Raw genomic sequence first — 14,772 nt, 5'->3', positions numbered from 1 at the left:
GAGTTCCTAGCAAAGGAAACAAATAGAGTAAGATGTGGAAATAAAATTATTACTAAATATTAAAATATTCTGCACTGCTGATGGCATATTTAATGTGATGTTTTCTTCCCGTCATGCTGTGAGTTCTTTATTTTTAGCTGTTTGTGTGTTTTGTTTGCTTAAACAGATTTTTTAATTTTATGCTTGTAGTCCTGTTTCCTGCACACATGCACACATTAATACATCCTCTGGTAGTGCTGTGAATAAAACATTGAGTGTTGTGTGAAGTGAATGGTGACAAATCCTGAATATTCTGGAATGGAATCTTTTTTCTTTGTGACAGTTAGCAGTGATTCTTCTTGTTGTCAGACATTCTGCATACATCTCCACAAGTTATCATCAGAGGAGTACAGTCAGATCCATTGAGGATGTGTGAGAGTAATTCCACACCATATGGGCTGAGAAGCTTGGTGGAGTGTATGTCCAGGGCAACACTCCTAGCACATCCTGATGATATCCCAGGATTTCTATCAACATATACACAGAAAATGTTACAGTTTAGGGATGGCAGATCAAATGATACTGCAAACGTTGCTTTTCTGTATCAAGAGCAGTGGGGTAAGTATGTTAGTGATAGTGTCAGAGCTGTTTGGATAGGAATGTGACATTTCTTAATTTAATTTTTTTGTCTTTTATTATTATTATTATCTTCTCAGAGAACAACTTCTTTCAAGAAGAATGCAAAAAGGCAGAAGTCCTAAAACCATCTACAGAGGACTTCCTTTCACCAACACCCAGTATGTCGGGTGAATCTTCTCACAATCTAGAAAAAAGTATGAGTTCAAATGCTAAAGAAGAACTTCCCTCAAGTAAACCAACACAAGTTCCACCAGAACTGAGAGTATTATCAGTCAGCGTTCCCTCTACAACGGAGGCAAAACTATCTGCATGGCCACTACTACCACCAGCCCCACAGAGGGCTCCCTTACAAAAGCAACAAGGAAAAATGTTGACAAAGGATCGTGACAGTGTGTATATGTGTCCCCTGGCTGATTGTTCATACCATAATAAAAAGGAAGACAGAAATCCAGTTGATGGATTAGGGTCAATCGGGATCAGCACAGCTTCTGAAACAGAAAATAATCTGGGGCTGCAAAAAGCAAACATAGAGCCAAGGTCATTTAAAAAACATATTCCTTACAGACCCAAAGGTGGGTATATTGTAGACCCGGAACTAATGCCAAAGAGAGGCAGGGCAGCTGTGAGTGGCAGACATGCCTCCAATGTACAGACCGTTGTGTTAGAGAACAAGATCTGCACAAATGTCTCACAAATGCCTCCTAAGACCCCTATGCACGCTCACCTCCTTATGATTCATTGTGCATGTAAGAGGATGCATGCACCCTGCAGTAAATGGCAGCTTCAGTCTAGTGGGTGGCATAACATCACCTCACAACCTAACAAGGAGATTCAGCAGGCAAGAAAGGGAAGAAACTCTTCAGCTGTGACTCCACTCCTGGCACCGTACTACTAACTACCCCATGGAGTGTGCTTATGAAGAGGAAACTATTCTACCCTTTAACAGAAATAAAAACATTTAGTGATGCAGCTGCTATTATGTTTTCTTAGCTCTTAGCTTTAACTTTCAACCATGACACGTTTATTTTAAAAAGAACGTTCAGCGTCATTTTTGATGTGATGATCATCTTTATGAGGCACAATCTACATGGCAGTAATCTTTCCTGAGAGCAGGATGAGAACCTTTGTGTGAATGGGAAATATCTTTTCTCAGTAGACAATATATAACAGGGTTTGTAGTTTGATGCTATTTTCGGCTGATTTAATAGAAAATCTAAACATGAAATAGAACTAAAACAAATTTATGTTATATTTATACTGTAAGTGCTGTCGTATCAGCAATGTCGCCATCTGGTGGCGTATTGTGTTGCTGCATATGACTCAGCGTTCCCAACATACTTAAAGACACAAAAAAACAAGACCTTCTTGAAAATATTCAGCTTCTGGTTGTTGCAGTAATAATCATGTAAATCCAAATGGCCATCACAATGCCTCTGTATAATTTCCTGTCTACTTTGTATTCCTAGAGCAGAACGATAATTTTTCTTGTGAATACCAGAACTTTATCACCTCAAAGATTTTCAACCCCTCTAAAAATATTCAAATTTTTTTTTAAAAGAATGAGTTAAAAATAAAATGACTTCTGCTCTCAACTTTATAATACATACAGTTTTGCATATAGCATATACACATACACCTCCACCGTCCAGTGAAGATTGCAGCATTTCATATGTACATTTTTACCCCTGGTAAAGATGATGGGATCCCCATACTCGGAGGACTTTCATTTGGACTGTGGAATTAAAATTGAATAGGCAGTACAAGGAGTCATTGTTTGTGACTGAACTGTTAGAAAAAATTTTTATATCCACCCAGAAAACACACCTACACAAAAGAAAATGGGCTGCGAATGATTGGAAGAAAGTGACAGGCCTACTTAGTGATGAATCATGTATCTGCATTGGGAAAAGAGATGATGCTATAACCTTATACCATGCTATATCAGGGAGCTGAAACCTATTTAAGGAAGAACGTTATTTTTCTCCTCAAAACTCAGTGATCTCAGTTGTTTGATGAAGAAGTAATGGCATCAGTTGCTCTGACCCTCAGTATTATCTTTGCATTATATTAACTCATTAGATCAGTTTTCCGTTGCCATGGTTTCTCTGTAACATTAATACAATTTCATCTGAGTCCACTGGAAATCAACTGCCTGAGGAAGATTTGCAAATTAGAAGTTAATTTATGTTAAAAAAAACTTTTCTGGTGTTTGGTCACCAACAATACACAGACTGTGGTGTTTAAACTTTGCCATAATTGGTACTAAGGAGCCCAAAGTGTGCCAAGAAAATATCCCCCCCATACTATTACACCACCACAGCCAGTCTAAACCATTGACACAAGACAAGATAGATACATGACCCTACCACCTGGATGTGGCAGCTGAAATTGAGACTTACCAGACCAGGCAACAATTTTTCATCTTCTATTGTCCAGTTCTGGGGAGTCTGTGTGAATTGTAGCTTCAGTTTCCTGTTCTTCGCTGACAGGAGTGGCACCTGGTGTGGTCTTCTGCTGATGTAGCACATCTTCAAGGTTGTACTCAGAGATGCGTTCAGCGATGGTATTCTGCAAACCTTGGTTGTAACAGAGTAGTTGTCTGAGTTACATTTGCTTTTCTACAATCCTTCGAACGCAGACATCAACATGGCCTTTTGGTCCAGACAACTGCTGCTCTCTGGATATTCTCTCTTTTTTAAACCCTTCTCTGTAAACCCTAGAAATGGTTGTGTGAAAATAAAAGTGGATGATCAGTTTCTAAAATACTCAGACCAGCCTGTCTGGGACCAACAACCATGCTACATTCAAAGTTAAATCCCCTTTCTTCCCAAATCTGATGTTCAGTTTTAATCAGCAAGTCATCTTAACCATGGCTGAGTGTTTAAGTGCATTGAGTTGCTGCCATGTGTCTGGCTGTTTAGCAATTATTAAATTATGTGTACCTAATAAAGTGCAGGAACTACCATATCTCATCACAATACATTCAAAAGAAAGCATTCTATGAAAACCCAAATTTATGCTGGTTTCTTTATTTCAAAAATTATTTTACATACAGAATTTAACAAATGATGTTACAGGCAGTGTCCTGAGAATATTGTGTGCAAACACATAAACTTCTTCATGTAACGCATTGAAAATAAGAAACCATGATTGGGGCTATATAAGGTTTCAAGCCTGCTTCATCTTGTTTCACATTGTGTGTTCAGTAGTTCACAGTATCTTGTTATATTTGCGGTAACTGTAAGAGGAAAAATACATGAATAACCAAACCTCAAAGCATATGATAAAGTTTCATCATTAAAAACTGCTCATCTTCAGCCACATTTCAGGAGTATTGTGTGTTAGAAATTTTCTTCCACAGTAATGTCTTCAGGTTGTTAAGAACTAATGAGTGGTGGACCTCCATCTGACTTGCCAAACCGCTGAGTGTCACACAGGTGCGTAGCTGCTTCTCCAGATCCCCACGCAGGTCTGAAGGTGCTCCAAAAAGCAGGAAATCCTGCAACAGCACACACACTTTTGCAAGATTAGGCTGCATGACCTCAGTGTTACACTGCTTCACCAGTCGATCGCATGTGGCTGTGCAGTCCCGGCCGTAAGTGCAGTCTGAATTGGTCTCGCATCGCCGTCCCTTCAAGAAAGCCCGCACCACAGCTTCTGACGCCACACTGCGCAGGTTGGCCATCTTGCAGTCGTATTTTGCATTGTAGCCCACGTGGTGAGGGCTGGCATCACATATTAGGAAACTCCCATACGAACCGTGGAAGACCTCTTCCACAAACTCCAGCAGGCCGATGGTGATGCGAGCTCTGCGGGGCCACGCTGGTGCCAGCCAGTGGTTCAAGCTGGAGCTTAAGGCCTCTGGGATGATGGGCTTAAGATAATGAGGCACCTCAAGGCTGTAGAGGGAGCTGTGACTCACACGTTCTGTCACATATAAGTCTCCACAGAAGCCTAACAGCTTGGGGGTGTGCTCCTTTTCCTGCAGCGCCACCATCAGTAGGAATTCATTGATGTGGAGAAGAGCCCAGATGGACTTGGCCTCTGCAAGGGACACTTTGCTGTCCTGATTGACATCAGCCAGAGTAATAACCCTGTCTACCAAAGTGCTCAAAGATGGCTGTTCACCAAGGTTAGCCTGCAGGAAGAAAGTTCTATATCAAAAATTAATTTAAAACATTAATATAGTAACAGTTTTACTTGTGTGTGTGGTTTTGGATTAGACGTTTTCTTATCTAAATGTTGGCAAGTGCTACGTAGATCATGTTGTACCTTGAGGAAACTGTGCAGCATCTCTTTAAATTCATCCATAGAGGTTCCACGGGTCGGTTTGTCAAATAAAGTAATCTCCTGTGGCAGGACAGAGTCTGGAGCTCCATCAGTGTTCAGTGGATTTTCAATGCCACATTTGATCACCACAGGCCTCTCCTTCCATAGCCCAATGTAAACCTGCAAGCATAGAAACTGTCGTTAAAAGTGTAGATTTACTGGCTATTTTCTGAAGTCATTAATAACGTAACTTAATGTGAGATAAACAACTGTTGTCAACTCTTAAGTTTATTATCTCTACAAATTAGCAGATAAAACTAGTAAACTAGCATGTGTTCACTCCCGCTGACAATAAAACAGCATGTTTATTGTGTCACTGTTTGTTAGTATGTAACATACAAATACCATGTTATGTGAGACAAAGACCTCTGAGTACACAAACAGTAAAGGCCTGTCTTACTTAGGGGCCAGTTTGAAGCTCTTATTTGTTGATTATTTTGAGTCTCATTGCAGACATCATTCATTTATTAGTATTTCCAGCTGTATTGTTGTTATTTATATTTTAAATACATTTCTTCTCCCTGGTGCTCCTGTGTGTCTCTGCAGTAGTTTAACATCATTGTGTGGTCTTTATTGAATTGGCTCATTTCTTTATTTATCATTTTGTGCTGTTGATATTTTGCACGACTTTGTGTTTTATGGCTCATTGTCTTTGGCTTGCACATCTTTCTTGGTGCTTTTATACTTCTTGCAACTGCTGTATTTAGCTAATTTTGTGTTTAAGTTTCCATCCTCTTGTTTTGTTTTTCTGATATTCTGTTCCTTTTTGCAGCAGTTCATCTTCCTGATTGTGTTTAATGGTCTCATTCAAAATAATGAGCACAAAATATGTCAAATGTCTGCAAGCTGATAAACTACTGCTAAAGTTAACATTTTATCGAGCGTTTTCTAAAATACATGTTAAGTAGAGATGATTAAATATTGAGCCATCAGACTAAAGGTTATTGGGTTATATGCATATATTTTCCATTGGTTAATCTGCATGTATGGCTCGAGCATGTTTGTTTGTTTTACCTGATGCGTGGGGGAGGTGGACATGCAGCGGTGCAAGGTCAGAGATCTCTGATCGCACAATGCCTTGCATGAAGAGCCTGATATTATACCCCTCCTGTAGTGATCACACTGCAGAGAAAATAAAGAAATAACATCAACCACAGGAAACAGGAAGCTACTTATCCACCAGCAAGGTCAAACGCAGTATTTTTATCTCTCACAACAGCTTTTTTTAAGCAATATTATATTATCAGTCAATCTAAAATGTGTTATATTTATATCCTCAAGGTTAGTTCATCTGTCAGTCGACTCTTTGGAGAAACTTGCTGTCTCTACTTCCTCCACATGCACGTCTCATGTCACATTTCTTACAAATAGGTTGTATTTCTATGGCAAACTGTCATAGTTTTATCTATAGATTGTTATCACAACGCATGCACACTGCTATACTAGCCAACAGATAGAAAATTAATGTTAGGCTAGCTGTACATACAGGTAAAACTCAAAAAACTTGAATATCATGCAAACTTTTATTTATTTCATTAATTCAACTTAAAGGAGAAACTAATATATAGACTCATTACATGCAAAGTGAGATATTTCAAGCATTTATTCATTATAGTTTTGGTGATTATATTTTACAGCTTATGAAAATCCAAAAATCAAAATATCAGAAAATTACTATATTAAATTAAATCAATAAAAAAAGAATTTTGAATACAGAAATATTGACCATCTGAAGAGTATAGTCATGCTTATGAACTCAGTAGTTGGTTTGAGTCCCTTTTGCATGAATTCCTGCCTCAGTGCAGCGTGGCATGGACGTTATCAGTCTACTGCTGGGTTGTAATGGAGACCAGCGACCTTCAACTCTCTGCATTGCTTGGTCTCCTGTGTTTCATCTTTTTCTTGCAATGCTCCATAGACTTTCTATGGGGTTTAGGTCTGGAGAGTTTGCTGGCCAATCCGTCACAGTAATCCTTGGTCATTAAACCAGGTTTTGGTTCTTTTGGCAGTGTGGGCAGGTGCCAAGTCCTGCTGGAAAATAAAGTCAGCATCTCTAAAATGGAAGAACACTTCATGCTGTGAAGGAAACATGAAAGTGCTCTAAAAAAATCCTGGTAGACAGCTGCGTTGACTCTGGACTTAATAAAGCACAGTGGACCACCAGTGGCAGATGACGTGGCTCCCAAATCAACACAGACTGAGGAAACTTCACGCTGCACTTTAAGTGTCTTGGATTGTTGCCTCTCCATTCTTCCTCCAGACTCTGGGGCCTTGATTTCCAAATGAGATGCAAACCCTGCACTCATCAGAAAAGAGCACTTTGGACCTCTGCTCAACGACCAGTAAATTTTTTCTTTATCACAGGTAAGACTCTTCTGACGTTGTGTTTTGTTCAGCAGCTTCACAAGAGGAATGCAACATTTGAAGTCCATGTCCAGGATCCGTCTGTGTGTGGTGGCTCTGGAAGCTCTAACTCCAGCCTCAGTCCACTCCTTGTGAAGCTCCACCACATTTTTGAATGGCTTTTCCTGACGATCCTCTCCAGGCTGCTGTCATCTCTGCTCATTTTCCCACCTTTTTCTTCCACACTTTTCCCTTCCACTCAACTTTTTATTGATGTGTTTTGATGCAGCACTTTGAGAGCATCCAACTTCTTTTGCAATTATCTTTTGAGGCTTTCTCTTCCTGTGGAGGGTGTCTATGATGGTTTTCTGCACAGCTGTCAGGTCAGCAACTTTTCCCATGATTGTGAATTCTACTGAACTAGAGTGAGAGACCATTTAAATGCTCAGGAGTCCTTTGCAGGTATTTTGGATTAATTAGCTGATTAGAGTGCGGCACTTAGGGGCTACAACATGAACCTTTTCACACTTTTCAAATTTTCTGAGATTTAGAATATTGTGTTATTATAAGCTGTAAGCCATAATCATCAAAATTATAACAAATAAATTCTTGAAATATCTCCCTTTGCATATACTGAGTCTATATACTATATTAGTTTACCTTTTATGTTGAATTAATTAAATAAATCAAATATGTTTTGTGCAATATTCAAAGTTTTTGAGTTTCACCTATATATGCAGGGTTTTGTTTTTATAAGAAAGAATATGAGAATATAAGAATTTTAGGTTTGTACATTGGAATATTAAAGTAATCCATCTTTTGTCTGACTCCCTTTATGCACTGCTGTTCATCAGATTAACTCTGATGAGCTAGAAATTCATCCGGCTCTAACAGTAACTGCTAGTATGAGAGGGAACCTAAAATTTTTATTGTTTGGAACTCTGTTTACAAGCAGTGCAATGTAAAGGCTTTAGTTCTGCAAATTCAGTTCAAAATCATTAAATTACAGCATTACAAAAGCACTAAATAAAGAAGGAAATTGTATGTATTTTGAATGATGCTTATTCAATTTTCCCACAGTTAGATGGAGAGATTCGTAGCAAGATCTTGTCTGTTTGTGAAATATTATTCTTGGTCTAGTTAGCCTGATTCTGTCCAACAGCAACACAATCTGTCATCTATGCTTTTGAAGCTCACTATTCCCCAGTTTATTGCAGCCTATGTGCCATGATACATCTCAACTTGGAGATGAGTTAATCGGCAAAATTGGCAGAACTTGTTGTCCAATGCAGGGCTAGCTGTTAGGATGGATGTGTGTTCAGGCAAGATGCCAAACCCAAACCATGTGTTGTTTACTGTGGGGAACAAGTTACTGTGTGCTGCATGTGCCACTTGCAACTGATGCATCTGCTTACGTGGCCATATTGGCTAAAAACCTGCATAAAGAGATCACCAATAAAGTGTGATTCATGTAAGCCAGACAAGTTTTTATCCATTTACCAAGAACAAGAAAGCATTTTGTTCTCAAACAATAAATTTACAAGAAATTAAAAATGATCTCTGAGCCAAGCTTTCAGCAGCATAGTCTTACATTCATCTACTCAGAAAAATACAAAAATACTGTAAAATAACACTTCTGCATGTACAAGAATGTTATTATCAGTCATCTTACGATTATATATTAAGGTTTCAAAAGGATAAATAAGTGATTTTATGTAAATAATATAAGTCACGGATGTTGGGTCATGCTAACTTGTGGCGTGTGAATAACTCTCTACAGCACAGTGTTGCCCTTGGGCAACAGAAAGCTTTTTTTAAACCCCCATGTCCAGTATGTGTGACGTTAAATGATACCAACCAATCAGAGTGTCCAATAAAGTGTAGGACTTATTATCAAAAGATAATCAATGCTTTGCGTGTGGGAAATAATTTTCTGACATGGCCACAGCAGCTTGTGAGAAGAAAGTAAGAGTATTTGTAAGCTGTAGAGAGGCTTTTTGTCAGGTTTAATAGTCTTTTTTTTATTTTGCATGTTCAGATATCCAGTTTTTCTAATTGTTGCCACACAAAGGCAGTATGCAGCCCTTTCACAATTTCCTAGATCCTTGTTAGTCTTGTGTCCAAGTAACCCAACAGAAATTCAAGCTTTGGGACAGAGAAGGGTGATAAATCAGTCCACATGCGCCACCATCTTGGATATCCAAATCACAGAAAACCAGCTATTATAAGCTAAACTGCAACTGGTGAAGCTTCATCAACTCTATGCAAAAAGTGAATATTCATGTTCTCAAAAACATCCAGTGGATCTAGAATTAATTTCACTTGTGCATCCTCTTGCTGTTCCTCATGTTTGGTATGAATAATGTGGAGTGTGAAGCAGAATGGAGTAACCTACTTAATGTGTCATCTTGTATCCAATGAAAAGCTTCCCAATGATCGTTCTTCTCTCAACATTTTGAAAGATGTCCAACTAAGGTCACACTCACAAATGTGCAGCTTTATGGTACAGGTACACAAACAGAACTGATTATTTATTAGAATGAAAATACATCATTGAACTTTTCAGTGTACACTAATTACTCTGATTTGTTAGTCTGTTAATGGCTTTTCTGCTCCTCTGTGTGCCATTAAATGTCACTGTCTGTTATTTTCTCAATATCTGAGAGCTCTGGAAACAGCTGGGCACAGCAAGAGAGCAGCTGAGCTATAGGCGACATCTCTCCCAAAACACAAAAGACCATATGCTGGATAACATAAGAGGCCAACTAGCCTTGAAATGTCTCACTCCCTACATAAATACAGTGCTTCTATCCATTTGTCTCCATCTATGTGATTTTTATTGATGAAAAACCAGCAACAAAAAAACTGTGTTTTACCCCAAACTGTGGGATTCATGCCTGCAGTACATGTTTTATTTACTTACAATGACCATGTGGCAGACATGCCCACGGCAGAGTTCAGCATAAGAAGCATACTGCATGTAGACGATCCAGCTGATGATGAGGATGCCCAGCCAAGCCAGGAGAAGGTACTTCACCTTAATGGCTGGGAGGCGACTCTGTGGAGGGTGGGAGGTACAGAACAGTATGATGACTGATTGCAAAAGAAGTCCCAAGCAAAGCACAGCAGAGGTCGTCTGACCTAAGGTTAAAGATAGTTCACACACCAGTGGAAGAGGTTCCCACATCTGTACAGACGATATTATGTGAACACTGATGAATCAGTACTAGCTCAAATTGGGTCACATGATACATAGACTAAATGATTTGGATTTTGAATGATTATTGAGATTTTTCTTTATAAACGGTTCATAACAATGGCTCTCAGCCTATTTATGCTCTTCATCCTAGAATTTTATCCAGTGATAAGCAATTTGTTTAATAAAATTAAATATAAAAACATGATGAAATATTCTTTGTTAGCAAACATATTTGGCCCATTCAGCTATTTGGTTCAGTTCAAGTGCTATTTAGGCCAGAAAATGGGCCAAAGGTCATGAGTCGGGTATATTATAACTGGCTAGGGCACATGTTCCATGGGCCAGATGTGGCCCAAATGTCCTAACTCTCCCCACAAAATAAAAAAAAAAAAAAAAAGATATGGGGGATGCCTGTTGGATAAGAAGCAGAGTTTATGCAACCACAATCTTGAGTCGGTGCAGCCATTCAAGGCCAAATGTTGACTATGTTTGTGCTAAATATCTTCTTCTGTTTGGGTTTGTTTTGTCCTACATGAATCATGTTTATCTTAGCATACTCTAAATAATTTAATGAATAAAATGCACCCTGCTGGAGTACATTAATGACCAAAAACATCAATAATCCTTGGTGTTTTATCATATTTCATAGACAGTTTTACTTGAAGTTCTTTGCACCATACATGCTTATTTTCTATCAATATATTAAGGCATGAAAACAAATAAGCAGCTGTTCACCTGAAAGCCAGGATATTTGATATCTTAGTCTGCAGCATCTTTATCTCGCATTTTTTCCGGGACTCGCGACATTTTGCAATGCATGTGTTCGAGTGTCATCGATGCAGAAGATAAATCCACATGTGTGCTGGTTAATTTACTTTGTGGATGGTTTGAGACTAAATCAGCCTGGCATCATGCTCCACATACCTGCAATCCTTTTGATAAAGGGCAGAACAGCATCAAATGGACCAGCCTCCGCAAAGCTCTGGGCATCATGAGCGACTGTATGAGGAGGCAGCGGAGCGAGAAACCGGAGATCCCTGTCACATCACATCCCTACAGCAGCCTGCGCCATGCGCCGCAAATCAGCTATTCATTCTATTCTATTTCTCATCGATTCTTTTATTATTATTTAATCAAACACGACAGCGGATGTCGTAATCCAGTTCTTTTAAATCAATCATTCGCCGGATAAAAAAAGGATCCAGTGCGCGTCCTTGAAATTGAGCAGTTTCAGCTCCATATGGGCCAGAAAATCATCGAGACGCACAGAAATTAAAGCTATCATCCAGCAAATCCGCTTAATGTAAAGGCAGCGTCTTCTTTTACCCGTCAAAACAGAAACACAGATGTCTCTGTGGACCGATGCGAAAACATCATCCTTTCCCGGCGACTCACCGCTGCGCCTCTAAAGGGAGAGACCTCAGCTGGGAGGGTTTTCTTTTTCGTCTGCCGACATAAAAAAAGCTTCCTGTTTTTTTCTTAAAAAAAAAAAAAAAAGCATGTCAAAATACGTTTTTAAGTCGGCTTGTTTTTATCACCCCCTTAAGGCCACAAAGAAAGGACTAGATTAAAACCACAGCTAAAATAACCAACTTCACTTGTTGACTGAGTCAAATTCAATCTGATAAAAATAAATATAAAACATAAAATAAATAAAGCCAAAATGCTTTCAAGTGAGATAATTGTTGCTTCTAAATGAAGACTTGTTTGAATATTGTTAGTCATTTTCATAAGAACAAACACACAAGCTTCTGAGAAAAGAAAATATAAATGCTTAAACTGTTTACCAAAGATTTTATTGATTTGACAATGAATAAAGTTTTTTATTTTTAAAGGAAATTTCAGTCTTTGTGAATATATATATAAAACGGGAGAAAAAAACAAGAATAAAAAGGTTGACAACTCAATTCACGTTTCAATTAATTGCACTGTCGGCTAAAAACACAAATAAATGAATCCAAATAACTTTTTAATTGTTGTTGCATAATAAATTGCAATTAAAACCTTTCATGAGTTTAATAAGCCTTTATTAAAGGGACTTCAGATGCTCACTTCTGACCACTTCTCAGACTGCAAACCTGAAAGCAGACATCTTCAAATAACCTGCAACAAAAATAAAACAAGATGTTTCAGCACAACTGAAGGGACATGACACTGTTAGCAGTTTAGACTTTTCGTTTACAGTTTCAGCTGTTTATTAGCTGCTGATTTTCTCTATTGTTGTCTATTTAATTCTTACCTTTCCAAGCTACAGAACTGCTGCACCTCTGGTTTATGCGGTCCACCAACAGTGAATCCTGGGCTTTTTCATAACCAATACTTTCATTAGATATTTGTTAACTAGGTATTCAAATGGCCTGGTTCTTGGTTAACTAGGCCATTTGAATCTCTAGTTTACAAAGAACTAGGAATTTGAAAGCCTGGTTCTTTTTTAACTAAGCATTAAAATGCTTAAAATGCCCAACACTGTCAAATTAAAAGCTTACCTACTGGGCCAAACGTAGGTCCAAAGGGAGGAGAGTTGACTATGAACATTCTAAAAAGTAGAACTTAAGCTAAGATATCTGTGTGCAAATGCAAATTAGATTTAAAAAAAGTCTACAGGAAGTATCTGGCTCGGTTCCATACTCAAAGCCCACTGAACCGTGGAAATTGAGCAATCGTGAGCCCTTTACTTTTTGCCCTCTTAATGCGCAACAGAGGCACTGGGGCCTGAGCTGCGTCTCACGGGGCAACGCTAACTCTGAATGTCACTTTGTAGATTTTTATAGTCACAAGTTTATAACAAGATAAGTTACCATTCTCTGAAACGCAGTCATGCGAGATCAGCTGCCCTTGTTCCCATGAGGTTAAACCCAAACATCTTCTCACTGCACATGTTCCTACAGAAGCAGAATGATTAAAACATTAGATCTTGCTTTTCGAGGGTTCTACTAAAATATCACATTGTCATGTAAATATGTTTACATGCCGTAGATCTTTGAAAATTGGTCCAAGACCATCTGGGGTTTATTAGTTGAAAGATGAAAAGGAAAAATAGGTTTGCAATAGGAAACTTGTTAAGCTCAGAAGAACTTTACTAAACATTTCATATAGGCCTGGGGACTCAAACATATGGCCCAGGTGCCAAAAGCGGCCCACTAGAAGGTCTGATCTGTCCTGCAGGATAATTTGGTAAATGTGAAATTGACAGTTTTTCATTTTCATGCAGTCATTTAATAAAAGTAATTGCAATTCCTAATTTGTGCACATTATGTTGCATTTTTTATGTTCAAATATAAAACTTTTACAATGCAGGGAGGTTACTTTTTACATTTTTCTCAGTAGAGCTCACTTCAGTTTGCATGAGTGTGTGTCATTTCAGGTGTTCAGGGTTTACTACACATATATGAAAAGGTATCTACATTTAAAAACAACTTTTAGCTCTTCAAGAGATATTCTAATCAAAATGTGAAATATAGTATTTTTCAGTTCCAGCTACCACACAACATAACCATGGAATCCATAACTACGTTGTACTATAATGAGTGCTTTCACATAGAAATGTTAGATTTGACTCTCTGTGCTGTTAGATTCTTTAACCAGCTATACTGCTTCATCATCATACAGAACCTAGCAGACTGCCTCCCAGTACCCTGATCAGTTTCATCATAGTGTGGTTTGGAAACTGGACTGAAAGGACAGGAAGGCCGTCCGGTGTCTGACTAAGCTCAGTCTTTCACATAAAAAGTTGTTCCTTCTCAACAGTAGAGGTAGTAGAGACTCCAGGGTCATCAAATCAGGGACAGCACACCCCCTCTTCACACTTCTGCTACCAAGCAGGTGCTACATGAATGTGCCAAATGACTTCATTCCACAGGGCATCAAGGTTTGTGAATGCTAACGGCAACTTTGCACCAGACTAAACACAGATTAATCTGACAGTCACTTCTTTGCATGTCATTGCACCTCTGGCAAAACACCAATTTATCACTGAATGACATTTACAGCGCAATAGTGTTGTTTCACTATTAATAGCAATAATGCAGCAGTTTTTATCTTGTTTCTGTGTGCTTTCAATCTTAGTTTTTAAAATGTCACTTATACTTATTTTCTTTATTTTAAATCCAAAATGTATTTATGGGTAAGTGGAAGAACTTCAGAGTATGAGGAAAAGACTTGATTATTGAAGGCATTTAGTTTCCTCTCATTTGTATATTTAAAAAAAATACCTCTCACAAAGAAAATGGATCATTTACATTTGCTGAATACTTCAATAGACCAATGCACTCAAGTCAATCCTT

At 38.4% G+C, this 14,772-nt stretch overlaps 2 protein-coding genes across 2 annotated transcripts; one reads left to right on the top strand and one right to left on the bottom strand.

Moving 5' to 3' along the window:
* The first annotated feature begins 397 nt into the window (after positions 1 to 397).
* On the top strand, positions 398 to 1,513 carry LOC121630412. Its single transcript, XM_041970692.1, has 2 exons — positions 398 to 597; positions 696 to 1,513. The coding sequence occupies exons 1-2, from the start codon at positions 408 to 410 to the stop codon at positions 1,511 to 1,513; spliced, it is 1,008 nt and encodes a 335-aa protein (XP_041826626.1). The 5' UTR covers positions 398 to 407.
* A 2,120-nt stretch (positions 1,514 to 3,633) lies between these two features.
* On the bottom strand, positions 3,634 to 11,935 carry dipk1b (divergent protein kinase domain 1B). Its single transcript, XM_041969121.1, has 5 exons — positions 11,414 to 11,935; positions 10,214 to 10,348; positions 5,962 to 6,069; positions 4,891 to 5,067; positions 3,634 to 4,756 (listed from the first exon to the last, which is right to left on the bottom strand). Exons 1-5 carry the CDS (start codon positions 11,480 to 11,482, stop codon positions 3,944 to 3,946), a joined length of 1,302 nt encoding a protein of 433 aa, XP_041825055.1. The 5' UTR covers positions 11,483 to 11,935; the 3' UTR covers positions 3,634 to 3,943.
* Positions 11,936 to 14,772: the final 2,837 nt, after the last annotated feature.

The sequence above is a fragment of the Melanotaenia boesemani genome, chromosome 19, assembly GCF_017639745.1.
Source record: "Melanotaenia boesemani isolate fMelBoe1 chromosome 19, fMelBoe1.pri, whole genome shotgun sequence".
NCBI lineage: Eukaryota > Metazoa > Chordata > Actinopteri > Atheriniformes > Melanotaeniidae > Melanotaenia > Melanotaenia boesemani.
This window is presented reverse-complemented; position numbering and strand designations above follow the sequence as displayed.